Source organism: Eulemur rufifrons, chromosome 30, assembly GCF_041146395.1.
Source record: "Eulemur rufifrons isolate Redbay chromosome 30, OSU_ERuf_1, whole genome shotgun sequence".
In the NCBI taxonomy this organism is placed as follows: domain Eukaryota; kingdom Metazoa; phylum Chordata; class Mammalia; order Primates; family Lemuridae; genus Eulemur; species Eulemur rufifrons.
This window is the reverse complement of record NC_091012.1, coordinates 137,235,768-137,248,683: the sequence shown is the minus strand read 5'-3', so window position 1 is coordinate 137,248,683 and position 12,916 is coordinate 137,235,768. Positions and strand designations below refer to the sequence as shown.

At 49.8% G+C, this 12,916-nt stretch overlaps 1 protein-coding gene across 2 annotated transcripts in view; it reads left to right on the top strand.

Annotated features, from left to right (window-relative positions):
- WWC3 (WWC family member 3) overlaps window positions 1–12,916 on the top strand; it is a 120,022-nt gene that overhangs the window by 96,679 nt on the left and 10,427 nt on the right. For both annotated transcript variants that reach the window (XM_069462849.1, XM_069462850.1), the window contains 7 exons: window positions 3,499–3,619; window positions 4,545–4,619; window positions 5,403–5,489; window positions 6,477–6,669; window positions 7,623–7,781; window positions 8,153–8,304; window positions 9,452–9,617. In XM_069462849.1, the coding sequence (XP_069318950.1) occupies window positions 3,499–3,619; window positions 4,545–4,619; window positions 5,403–5,489; window positions 6,477–6,669; window positions 7,623–7,781; window positions 8,153–8,304; window positions 9,452–9,617 (953 nt within the window). The remainder of the gene's footprint in view (window positions 1–3,498; window positions 3,620–4,544; window positions 4,620–5,402; window positions 5,490–6,476; window positions 6,670–7,622; window positions 7,782–8,152; window positions 8,305–9,451; window positions 9,618–12,916) is intronic.

The following is a 12,916-nucleotide window of genomic DNA, read 5'->3' as shown; positions in this document are numbered from 1 at the left end:
ACTCCATGGTACTCTAGCCTGGGCAACAGAGTGAGACTCTGTCTCAAAAAAATATATATATATTAGTCTGGTTATTCATAAAATCCAGAAAAACAGGGTGGAAGGGAGAAGAGCAGACTTAATTTCTTATCCTGATTTCTTTATCTTTCCTTCCCACTTTGTGGCAGACATCATTGGTTCAAACTTCTTAGACTGGGGCATATTTGTATCACAACGTTTAGACACTGGCACCAGCAAAGTGGATATTTGTATGATATTGGTGGTGAATTATGTGACATTCCCATCTGGTGGTGAATTTTTATATGATGCTGTTGTTGAATTCTTGTGTTGCACTGCCATCTGGTGGTGTATTCTTACATGACAGTTGTGGTGATTTGTTGTGTTAGACTGACATCTGGTGGTCATTTCTTATTATTACACGTGAGGTGATTTGTTGTCTTAGACTGCCATCTGGTGGTCATTTCTTATCATTACACGTGTGGTGATTTCTTGTCTTACACTGCCATCTGGTGGTAGATTCTTATATTACACATATGGTGAGTTCTTGTTTGACACTGCCATCTGGTGGTGGATTCTTATATTACACTTGTGGTGGATTTTTTTTTTTTTTTTTTTAAATAATACTGCTGCCTGGTGGTGGATTCCTGTGAGACATTGTTCTAAGGACACATTGACTTTTATCCTTAGAAACGGAAATAATTGACCCAGTTAATGGGTCTTTTTGGGTGCTTCCAGAGGGCTGGGTTGAGTAACCAGCTTCAGCCATGGACACAGGGGGCTCCTTGCCTCTCTTGATGCTTGTGGGAACTCCTGGGCCCAGAGTCGTGGTAGCTTCATAAAGTTTGATCTTGGTACCCATAGTATTACCCTGCCTTGTCATTTATCAGTCATGTTGGAAACAGTGCAGGCTAAGCTGAGCCCCAAGCAAGTTTTAGTAAGATAAAACTCAGAATCATCCAAACCTGCAAAGCAAGCTCTCAACAATTTCTTCCATTGGGGTTTAAATCAGTCAGAGGGGCCAGAAGACAGGATAGAGATAGGCAATGTGCTGTAACATGGAACACGATTTACAGTTTTACTAGTTTTGTATTCCTTGGATTGCAAGTCAGATGTGTTATGATTTTGGAAGACTTTACCATTTTCATCTACCCATTAGTATTTGCTAATCAGAATCCATAAAAATCTTGACTTTGCTCATCTATTTATTGATATTTTTATTATATTCATACTCTGTTAAAAACCATTGGCTTAAATTGTAGTTTTTTCACTTTGTGCTTTTTTTTAAATCTCTTTTCATGCGGCTTGACAGAAACATTCACCGTAAGTGGCCTTAGAATTCCCTCATTCACCTTTGTTGCTCTGGCTGTGGGGACATCTTTGTGCAGTGAATCAATGTGTTTAGGATGGCTGGAGTGTGGCCAAGGAGGATGTATCATATAGCTTCACTTTCATGTGACGTATCAGTTGTCATTATTGTCATTACTTCCACATAAATATTTACAATGCCTGCAAAAGTTGTGTAGAACTTTAACTACTTATTGCCTCTGTATCTTTGTTTCCAGAATGTAATGGTGTTTATTATTGTAATATGCCAGCTTGCGGCTTTGTGCACAATGTGGTTTTCATTTTACTTTTTTCATTTTGATCAAACAGTGTTCATGTCCTTGGGTCTCAGTGTCTGTCTGTCTGTAATGATGAGTAGCTCAGAGATTTTTTTAATGAATGTTGGAAGATTTTTTTTATGCCTTGTTTCCTTGGCGTATCTCCCCATAGTCAGTCTCATTGCCTTGAAGGCCAAGAGCAGACTCGGGGGTGTGTGGTGTGGGGTCTTCACGCGCTTCCTTCTCCCCAGGGCACTGCCTCCGCTCGGCAGCTCTGGCTTCCGGTTGCCCTGTGAACTCGGTGCTTCAGCCTGAGCTCCATGAGGATTAGTTCTTTAATTTTCCTTCTCTCTTCATTGACTTCCATTGTAAAGGTGAGAGGGAAGTGTGGTCAGAATTACACCATCAGGTCGGGTTAGCTGGAGGGGCTGAGGATTGTCACCTGAGGCACTTAAAGGCCTTGTGCCAAGTGTCAGGACACCGAATGCAAGGAGTGGTCGGTTTTGTTTGCTCAGGATTGAGTCAGCAGACTGGCAGGTTCCATTTGCAGTTCAGGGCCAGGGGTTTGGGGTCCCTCTGCGTGGCAGGGAGACAGAGGAGGGCTGGACTCGGGAGTCCCAGCCTGCAATGAGAGACGGAGGAGGGAGCTCGCTTCTATCCCAGGCTGACGGGAGAGAATAGGTAACACTCCCAGGCTGCCATTGCTGACTTTTGTCTCCAGGTGACATTGTGAGACCAGTGGCCACGGCCCTGCTTTGTGCTCTGTTTAACGTGTTTGTGTTTACTCGTTGTGAATGATAATTTAGTGGAAAAGAGGGGTGGTCATCCCTGGACTCACCATTTGCTTCAACTTGGGAATGTACAGATGTCAAGACTTGGAATTCACGGAGCTTAGGTAGCCCGAGAGAAGTGCAACGACCACAGAGGGACCTACGTCGTTAACGGTTTCATCAGGGTGGCACCATCTTGGCACTTCCTATCTCAGTCTGCGTTCTAAGGAGCGTGCCCCTCTATGAAACGCTAAGACTTCTGCGCACGTGTCCACATTTAGCATAGAACGATCACATGCACGTTTCCATTGGTTTTGTTAAAAGGAACTTAGTGCTGTGAGGTAAGGGGTAGAAACAGTTGATGAAACGCTAAGAGGGGAAATCTCAGTGGTTGTCTTTGGCTCTTGACTAAAATAGATGTGAAACGTGACACGGAGCTGCCCAGTGGTAGTGCATCCTATCCCAGGAAGCCAGTTCTGGAAGCAAATCTGGCCCTGGGGACCCGGGGAGAATACTGCAGTTACTGAGACAGCCAGTTTGAGCCCCGTGTCCTCCCCTGAGGGCCATAGATCTCTGGGGACGTGTTTTTGAAGGATGAGTCTGGGTCCAACTGTGTCCTCTCCTTTGAGGGTCACTAAATTTTGGTAGGGCTTATTTGGGAAATTAAATTTTTCCCCTGATTATAAAAGCAGTATTTTATTGTATAACTGTGGAAAATGCCAAGCAGCATAAAGAAAGGAGGAAGAAATGCCACTGCTCAGCAAGCACGGTGTGTGTACCCATCTGGGCCGGCGTGTCTTTCATGGCGTGAGAGCCCTGCTCACAGTGCGTTCAAACAGGCTTCTCACCATCGTCTCTGTGTTCTCTGTGCTCACTGAGGGGGTGGAAAGCATTTATACATCCAGGTGTCTTTCCAGACGCTTTGAAAGCTCTTAAAGAAGTAGCCAAAAATCTATGTCTTCAATTTTTCAATATTAAGAAAATAGTCGAGTGCAGGGTGTTTATATGTATGTACACATTGTGGTATGTCACTGGAACACTTAGTGACTTAGTATGTGCTCTAACTTAGAGGTCCCTGGTCCCCTGTGCCATCATCTCCTGACCTCGGGTCTGTCCCTTGTTTGCAGCAGTGACTCTGCGAGAAGACAGTGCCAAGAGGCTGGAGAGGAGAGCGCGCCGCATCTCCGCGTGCCTGTCGGATTACTCACTGGCCAGCGACAGCGGGGTGTTTGAACCCCTAACCAAGAGGTTAGAAGCTCATTTTGTTTCCTTCCCCGGGTGCAGACTTAGCACAGCGTTACTGTCAAGTGCAAAAAGGGTCCTTACTGAAACTGTTACGTGTTGAAACTGTTTCCGTATCCAGGGGTAGAATATTTTTCTACCTCCTTTCAACTTTGGGAGGTTGGGCCTTAGAGACCTGCGAAGCAAACCCCTCTGGCTTCTATGTGGCATTTGGAGGCTGGCTGTCATGCCGCAGTTCTATGACGACTTCTTTCTCCCTGGTCCAGAAAAAGATAGAGCTGAACACGGTGGATCAATGTATGGGAGAGACCTGCTGTTCTGAAAAGGACATTGGTTAGAAATGAACTCCCTCCCACCCTTCTTTCCTTAGGTATAGGAATCACTTTGCAACGACAAGACACTTTGTGGAATTCTGTGCTTTATTTTGATTGGATATTTCACTGACTGCAAACTTTTTTAAAGTTAATTCTTAAACATTTCCCTGAATATCAGATGTGGTTTTGAAAGGCATATAAAGTTATTTTCTTTTTCTTTCTTTCTTTTTTTTTTTTTTTGTAACAGACAGGGTCTCGCTCTGTCACCCAGGCTGGAGTACAGTGGTGTCATCATAGCTCGCTGCAGCCTCAAACTCCTGGGCTTAAGTGATCATCCTGCCTCAGCCTCCCAAAGTGCTGGGACTACAGGCATGATCCACCACACCCAGCCCAAAGTTACTTTCTTAAAACAAAAAAACAACATAAGAAACACCAGCTTATAGGCAGGTGTCCAGTGAGACACCCGCATGGATCCCGGGGACCTGCCATGTCCTTTCAGCCACTTAATGTCTTTATTTATGTTGTATTATCTCGTCTTAAGATGAGAGAGCTTCTGCATAACCTGTGGTAATCAGTTCCCTGTGGAACCGAGCCGGGTGGGTTTCCGATTGTGCTAGGAGTGAAGACGCCGAGGAGTGCGCCTGTGGAGACGCGTGCGGTAACGAAGACCCCGAGATCCACGTGGGCGTCCTGTGAGTACCAAAGACTCCCTCTCCGTTGTTCCGACGGATGGTCCATAGATGGGGGCCCACGCAGTGGTTCACACCTCTGCACACAGGCCAGGCGAGATGGGGGACCCACGTGACCTGGGTGCTGCTCTCCTGCCCTCGATGCCCCGACCCGGGCCTCAGAGGAGGGCACAGAGGTGGCAGCAACTTTGTTGCTGTCTTTCGACACTGAGAGCTGGGAGCTGTCACCTCAGAGAGCTGGAGCATTGGAGCAGTAACGTAGGTAGTCCGGAAAGGCCCGGGCAGAGTGCGGCTCCTGGGGATGTTTTCACAGGCTGCTGTCGGCAGTTGATTCTGTTTGCTGCAGCACAGCTAGCGGGGTCCTTCCCTCATCCCCAGAGCAGATAGCCAGGTGGTTTGCAACACAGCACTGCATGGTTTCTAATTGCAGTTTCAATAAAGGCAGCGAGCGCGGCGCTCCTGCCAGCGAGGCGGTATGCAGGTGCCGGCGGCTCCTTCTCTCCCTCTCGTTACTGCAGCCTGGGGTTCCCCGCCTGGGCGCAGCTGACATTTGGGGCCAGATCGATCAGTCTTTGTTATGAGGGCGTCCCTGACCTCCACCCACTAAATGCCAGCAGTACCCCGCTCCACTTGTGATGATAACAAATGTCTCCAGATGTCATAGACGTCCCCTGGGGTAGGGTGGGGCAAATCCGCCTCAGTTGACAGCCACCACGGTAGTTCAGTCAGAAGGACGCCTCCACCACGGGGAACTTGCTGTCCGTGAACTCATGGTTGATTTCCCAGGCACGACGGCGCCAGCGAGTGTCTCCTTGTGCACGTGCTGCAGCTGAAGAGCCCCGCGGGGCTGGCGGTGAAGGAAGACTGCAAAGTGTGAGCGACACCCCGGGGCCTCGCACGGCCTCCCGCGCGGTGCACAGCTTGGGGCGGGAAGGGGCGCTTTGAGAACCTGAGTTTACAGTAAAACACCAGGGATAAAAGTCTACCTGAGGTATGGAGGGTTATATATTTGTGAAAGAGTCTAGTTACCATTTGAGGCAGGTGAAGGTAACGGAATCAGGCTAGTCCTATGTCGTCGACGCTAAGGAAGTCCCTACCCGCCATTGGCAGTACTTGGGCTGAAAATGTCCTCCTTGGTCCCAGAAATGGGTGGTGATGACGTAGCCACACTTGGCCCCATGATCCTGATGTGCACTAAGAGGCCTCTGGCTGGGATCTGGGGGTGCTCAGCTGATGGGAGAAGGAAAAGGAAATATGTGGTGGGACCAGTTGGGCTCACCTGGTGACTTTGGCCTTGCTAGTGGGATCGCTACCTCTCTGGGCTTCATGGCCCCAGATAGGTGCCTGACAGAGGGTCCCACTCACCCAGGCGGGTGACCACACCTGTAATGGCCCATTCAGATCCCAGAGTGGGCCCCCTTCCGGGCGTCTGCTCTGCAGACTAGTCTTCTACAGGCCTTGGAAGGCCCTGGTGTTAGTGGCCGACAGCCGCCCTGGGATTCAGCTTGGCCTGCTGGTACCTTTGCACAGCTCACAAATGTCTGGGCCTTCCTGGGCGAGTTCCAGGCTGGGGGCCGAAAGGGCGGGAAACACAAGGTGCCCCAGCGGGGGAGCTGTGCAGAGAGCCCAGGGACCCTGGCCCTCCACCACCTTCAGTCCTGCCCGCGAAGCCTGTCTCTCCGCGGGCGATTTCCACCCGTCTCCAGGGCACACCCGTTCTCTGGGCTTACTCTTGGTCGGGAAAGGAGCTTTCTCCAAAGGGTTTTGAAACTCTGCCCACGGGCACCCAAGAGGGCAAGCGTGTGGGTCTGTGCGCCCCCAGGGAGCACTGCCTGTCTTCCCTCCTCCTCCTGCTTCCAGCCACATCCGCGTCTACCTGCCCCCGCTGGACTCGGGCACGCCCAACACCTACTGCTCCAAAGCTCTGGAATTCCAAGCACCACTGGTGTTCAACGAAGTTTTCAGAATCCCCGTGCATTCCAGCATGCTGACGCTGAAGTCTCTTCAGTTATACGTGTGCTCCGTGAACCTGCAGCTGCAGGAAGAGCTGCTGGTACGGCGGCCCCACGGGCCTCCTTCCGCCTGTCTCTCTCTCTGTCTTTGTCTGTATTCTGTTGTCACCCTCCGTTCCTCAGTTTTTGTCTGTCTTTGTCTTTCTGCCTTTCTCTCTCTTCTCTTTTGTCCCTGTCTCTGCTTTCCTCCTTCTTTCCCATCCTCTTTTCCCTGTGGCGGGTCGCTTACACATTGTCATGATGCTAAGTGATCTCCGTGGCTGGGAACATAGAAAGGGATGTCTTGTCTCAGCTAATACTTGCAAAACCCCATGAGGTAGCTTCCATGTTACCCCCACTTTCAGCAGGGCTAACAGATTTAGCAAATAAAAATACAGGGTGGTCGGTCCAATTTAAATTTCAGATAAATTATGGATACTTTTAAAGTATATTCCATGTAATATTGGAGAGTTAATAACACTTTTAAAAAATCCATTTTTTATTTGAAATCCAGATTTACCTAAGTGCCCTGTATTTCATGTGGCAGCCCTAGAACTAGGTCTCCAGAGAGCTGGCGGTGTGTCCTGGGTACCCCAGCCACCCAGTGCCCAGGCCAGGCTTTGGAAGCCGGGGGTGGTTTCTCTCCATGGCTGGAGTTCTTCCCTTAGTCCCATCCCCTCAGGCCCAGAATTAGGCCTCATGTCAACAGGCCCTGAGAGAATCAGCGGCTCATCAAGTGGCAGAGCCCTGGGCCCGACCCAGCACTCCAGGGTGCCCCTTCTCTGCCCCTGTTCCCTTTCGAGCACTTTCTGATTGGGCCAAACAAGTGACCGTAGTGCCACCCCCATTAGGATCCTCTGAGACCCCTTTCGTTGTGCTGCAGTCCTTTTAACAGGAAGGAAATATTTTATGCCTTCTTTGGTTAAGATTAAAGGGTGAGCTTGATACTCTAAAGGACTCCAGTTGTTACGGTGAAATCACGCAGTGCATTCTGATTCTTTTTGACACCCCTCAGGGCATTGCTCAGATTAACTTGGCCGACTACGACAGTTCCAGTGACATGCAGCTGCGCTGGCACCCCGTCCAGGTCTTCACCAGTCCCGAGCCACCGAGGACCCGGGAGAGCGGGTGTGCGGGGGACAGCTCGGCAGGGGACCCCGCCTCCAGCAAGACGGTACTTTGGCCGTGCTTTAAGAAGCTACTGCTTTTGTGGCTCTGAGACTAGCTTTTACTTGGGGAAGTCATTCCTATCTAAGAAGCGTCAGTGTAGACTTAAAGGCAGAATGCTGTGGCGATGAAGAAATTGAGCATCAAAGGAGGTGAGAAGCGTGGGACATGTCCATGCTCATGGCCATTACATGAGAATGCCTTTTTCATGCAAACTTGTCCATGGTCATGGGTGGCACGTTGGTTACTTTTACATTTGAGTCCTGAGAGTGGTAGGAAAAGGCCACATGAATGTCGCCTTCTAAGCAGGGAGGGAGGGGTGCGGTGGCCCACCTGCCACATGGCAGAGCTGCGCAGCTGAGCGCCCGTCTCCTGCAGGACGAGGTGGCAGTGCTGCTGGCCAGAACCACGGCGCAGCTGCAGGCGGTAGAGAGAGAGCTGGCCGAGGAGCAGGTGAAGCTGGGGCGCACCGAGGAGGAGACCCTGGAGATGGCACGGAAGGAAGAGCAGGCCGAGGCTGTGTCCGAGCGGTAAGAGCCAGCCAAGGCCATGCCGTCCTCCCCACGGCAAAGGTGTGGCGACCCCTGGGCAATAAGCTGTTGAAAACCTGCAGGGAGATGAGGCGGCCGGAGCCGGGCAGCCGTGACTCTCCCCGAGGTGCGGTTGCTTTTCTCATCCACACATCTCTGTAGGACATGCCGGGCGGTTCTTCCGGCCCCCTGCCCAGAAGCTGGGGTTCTGGAGGGCCACTTACTGCTGACCCAAGCTGTCCCCCCACTCTTGCGCAGGCTTTCCACCTCCTCCTGTCCCGTAGATTCTCTCAGGAGTGGGCTATCGGGTGACTTCCCTCCGCCAGGATCAGATACAGTAAGGTCCCTTGCAGTTCTTGGGGGTTTTGTGAATAGCTTTATTGAGATACAACTATCTGCCGTACAATTCACCCATTTAAACTGTGTGCTGTAGCAGTTTTTAGGACAGTCACAGTCACCGCAGTACATTTTAGAGCATGTTCATCACACCCAATGGAAACCCCACACCTGTTAGCAGTCACTGCCATTCCCCTCCCCCTGCCCCTGGCAGCCACGAACCTGCTTTCTGTCTCTGTGGAGTTGGCTGTTCTGGACGTTCCCTAGAGATGGGATCGTGCTTCACCTGAAGCAGCTGTGGGCGAGCCCTGGCTCTGTGGAGACCTGCACGAAGCAGCCGAATAGCTCAGGAGAACGCGCTGCTCTCGTGACTGGCTTCTGTCGGTCCTCTCTGGAGCGCTGTGGTACTGCTTTACTTCCACGTCCAAGAAAGAGTAGCCTCTTTCCAGAGCTTCCCGCTTCCTCCTGGTGGCTTTGCTTGATTGTAGGTTAGAGGGGACTTTATTTTCAGAAGGGATAGCACACGGCAGAGAGGGAGGGCGTCGGGTTCAGGGATGGACAGGAAGTGGTTTTCTGGTATCTTCAGCAGCTGCAATTGGTGATAAAGAGAGCCTGGTTTAAAGAAAGTCCTTGAAGTGTTGTCTTCCCCAGAACAGACAAATGCCCTTTTACTTCATGAGAGAAGCAACTGTCTTCAATCTTTGGGAAGAAATAGGTTTTGTCACGTGCCTCTACCACTGTGCTCTAAAAGCTGAACGAAAGAAGCCCCTTGGATGACCATTTTGTGGCCTTTTGCAATGTCCCCCTTTAGGAGCTGGCAGGCCGACTCGGTGGATAGTGGCTGCAGCAACTGCACCCAGACCAGCCCCCCGTACCCAGAGCCCTGTTGTGTTGGCGTCGATGCCATCCAGGGACACGCATTTGCTGGCCAGGCAGATCCTTACAGCCCTGAGCAGCTTCAGCCCCCGCCTCTTAAGGTAAGTAGGAGACGTCAAGGGGTTTCACAGATATTTTGCTGTAGGATACCAGGCACTGCCCTGGAAGGAGGGGCTCCTTGCCCCCAACTCCTTCATGGCAGGCGTGAGGGTATGGGCAGAGGAGATGCTCTAAAGGACACCTGAGAGGATGGGCTCACAGGCAGGAGGGGAACGACGTGGCTGGCCTGCAGACTCACCTGGTGACTTGGCGTTGTGGCATGTGGGGAAGTCATGGCATGAAATGGACAGTGCTGTTGGATTTGGGGGCAAGAGCTAAGGCCATATTTTACTGACCATTGAGGAAAAGAAGTGAATGGTCTAAGATCCGTAAAGGGCTTAAAATGAGCACAGCAGGTGTGGTAGAAATGTCTGCACTTGAGATTGCAAGGAAAGGCCAGCTATGCCAAAAAGGTGGACTTTGACTCCTTCACACGCCTGCATGTGCTGACCCATTCCTGTCTTCAGGAACTTTCCCAAGTCCCAAAGGTTTTGGACTCTTGTAGTTACTCTTCCTCCTTTGTAACATTGCGATCAGCAAAGCGTGCTTTTGCCCCTTCTCGTTGTGTGATCTTAGCTGTGCTTGTCACCACATCTTTAAGGAGGAAATCTGTCACGTCCGCAGTAACAAATGTCGGAGCCCAGTGAGGTTGGAAGAAGCTGTAGCAGTGCTCTTTTGAAACTTTGTTTCCCAACCTGTTCAGCTCAAAAGAACATGTTATCACCCTGGCCCCTGCCCTCACCCTGAAAAGCAAAGTAAAATCTGTCCCCCGGGCGGCTTCCCAAGCTGCAGCCCCCACAGCAGGCCTGGAATAGTTGTTTTGTACCAGGCTGCCAGTGACTGTCCTTGTTCTAGTCTCTGAGACCTTGACAAGCAGCAGCCCAAATCATGGTGAGTGGCCATGGGAGGCCAGTGTGGTGTTTCCCCCTCCCTCAAATTTTAATTTCAAAAACCTTTAAATCGATGGAGAATTTGCTAGAATAACACAACAAATAACCATATACCCATCACCTAGATGCCCCAGTTGTGTGTCCTTTAGCATATTTGCGTTCTATCTCTCTGTGGGCATCACACATACCTCCCGCCCTCAAGAGGGAGGCCAAGATGGCAAGGCTAAGCATTAGCGTACGAGAGTGTTTAGGTCGTCAGAGGAGCTGCCAGAGAATGAGATGGGCGGTAAGTGGGGTTCTCAATTTAAGAGAGGCCTGCAATTTTAGAAAGGGTTTACATTTAGAGATGTAAATTTATATTTACATTTTAGAAAGGTCAGGATTAGAAAATGGTACAACTGCTATGGAAACAGTATGGCAGGTCCTCAAAACATTACAATTAGAGCTACTATATGATCCAGCAATCCCACTTCTGGATATGTATCTAAAAGAATTGGAAGCAGGATCTCGAAGAGATATTTGCACACCTGTGTTCATGGCAGCATTATTCACAGTAAGCAAGAGGTGGAAGCAACCAAAGTGTCCATCAGTGGATGAATGGATAAACACAGTGGGTCTGTCCACACGATGGTGTATGATTCAGCCTTTAAAAGGAAAGAAATTCTGTCACATGCTATGCCATGGATGAACCTTGAGGACATGATGCTGAGTGAAATAAGCCAGTGCGATACTATAAAATATGTATTTGATCTTTGACCCATTTTCTGGCATACTGCACCTAAAATCCTCAGAATCTCCAAAATAATGTCTTTGTGTATGCTAACAAGTTGACTGCTGGCTGGCAGCCCTAGGTAGCTTCAGGCTGGGGCCGGTCACCTGGAAAGACCCAGGCAGGACTAGAGGGTTGGGACTTTCAGTCCTACCCCCAGCTCCCGAGGAGGGGAGAGGAGCTGAAGGTAGAGTTGGAGTTGATCACCAATGGCCAATGGTTCCATGAGTCATGACACCTCCATGATTGATTGTCCTCCAAAAGGACAGGGTTTAGGGAGCTTCCCGATAGGTGAACACGTGGAGGTTCCTAGAGGGTGGTGTGCGCAGAGAGGGCGTGGAAGTTCCACACCCCTTCCCACTGCTTGCCCTGCGTATCTCTTCATCTGTATCCTTTATAATAAACCAGTAAACGTAAGTGCTTCCTTGAGTTCTGTGAGCCGTTCCAGCAAATTAATCGAACCCAAGGACGGGGCAGGGGTGGTTGTGGGAACTCTGATTTTAGGCCAGTTGGTCAGAAGCCCAAAAGAACCTGGAGCTTGTGATTGGTTTTGGATGTAGGGGGCAGGCTTGGGGACTGAGCCCTCGCCCTGTGGGATCTGACACTATCTCCAGGTAGATACTGTCAGAATTGAACTGAATGAAAAGGCTCCCCAGCTGGCGTCTGCTGCAGAATTGACAGTTTGCTTGTTGCCGAGGAGAAACTCCCACACATTTGGTCACAGAATCTTCTGTGTTGATTGTTGTTGAGTGAGAGAAGAGAAAAAACACTTTGATTTGTTTTTTTCTGCTCCCAGAGCCAGGCACAAAAAGACGAATGCTGTGTGATTCTGCTCATGTGAGGTACCTGGAGTAGTTAAATTCACAGGGACAGAGAGTGGAATGGTGGTTGCCAGGGGCAGGGGAGGGAGGAGGGAGAAGTTGTCTAAAGGGGCCGGGTTGAGTAGGGCCCACTCAAGCCCTTGGCTTTCTCTGAGAGGTGTGAAAAACTGGTGGGCGGTTTTGAGCCCAGTGGTGACATGATCTGACTTAAGGGTTTTTTGTTAGTTTTTTTCTAAAATAATTTATTGAGGTGAAATTCACATAACATAAACCGAACCATTTAAAAGTATACAATTTAGTGGCATTTAGTACACTCACAAGTGTTGCGCATCCACCACTTCTGTCTAGTTCCACAGCAGTGTCATCTCCCCAAAGTAAAACCTGTCCCCATTCAGCAGTCGCTCCCCATTCCCCTCCCTTTACCCCCTGGCAGCCACCAAAATCTCACTTCTATCTCTGTGGATTTGCCCATTCTGGATGTTTCGTGTAAATGGAATCATATAACATGTGGCCTTTTGCATCTGAGCTCATTCCCTCAGCATGGTGTTTTTGAGGCTCATCCACATTGTGTCACGTGCAAGAAGTTCATTCCTTGTCATGGCTGAATGGCATTCCCTTTTAAGGATAGAACACATTTTGTTGATCCATTCACCCATCAGTGGACATTTGGGCTATTTCCACCTTTTGGCTATTTGAATAGTGCTGCTGCAAACATTTGTGTGCAAACATTTATTTGAACACCTGTTTTTAGCTCTGTGGAGTACGTACCTCGCAGTGGAATTGCAGGGCCTGACTTTGGTTTTCCTGGGATCCCCCTGATT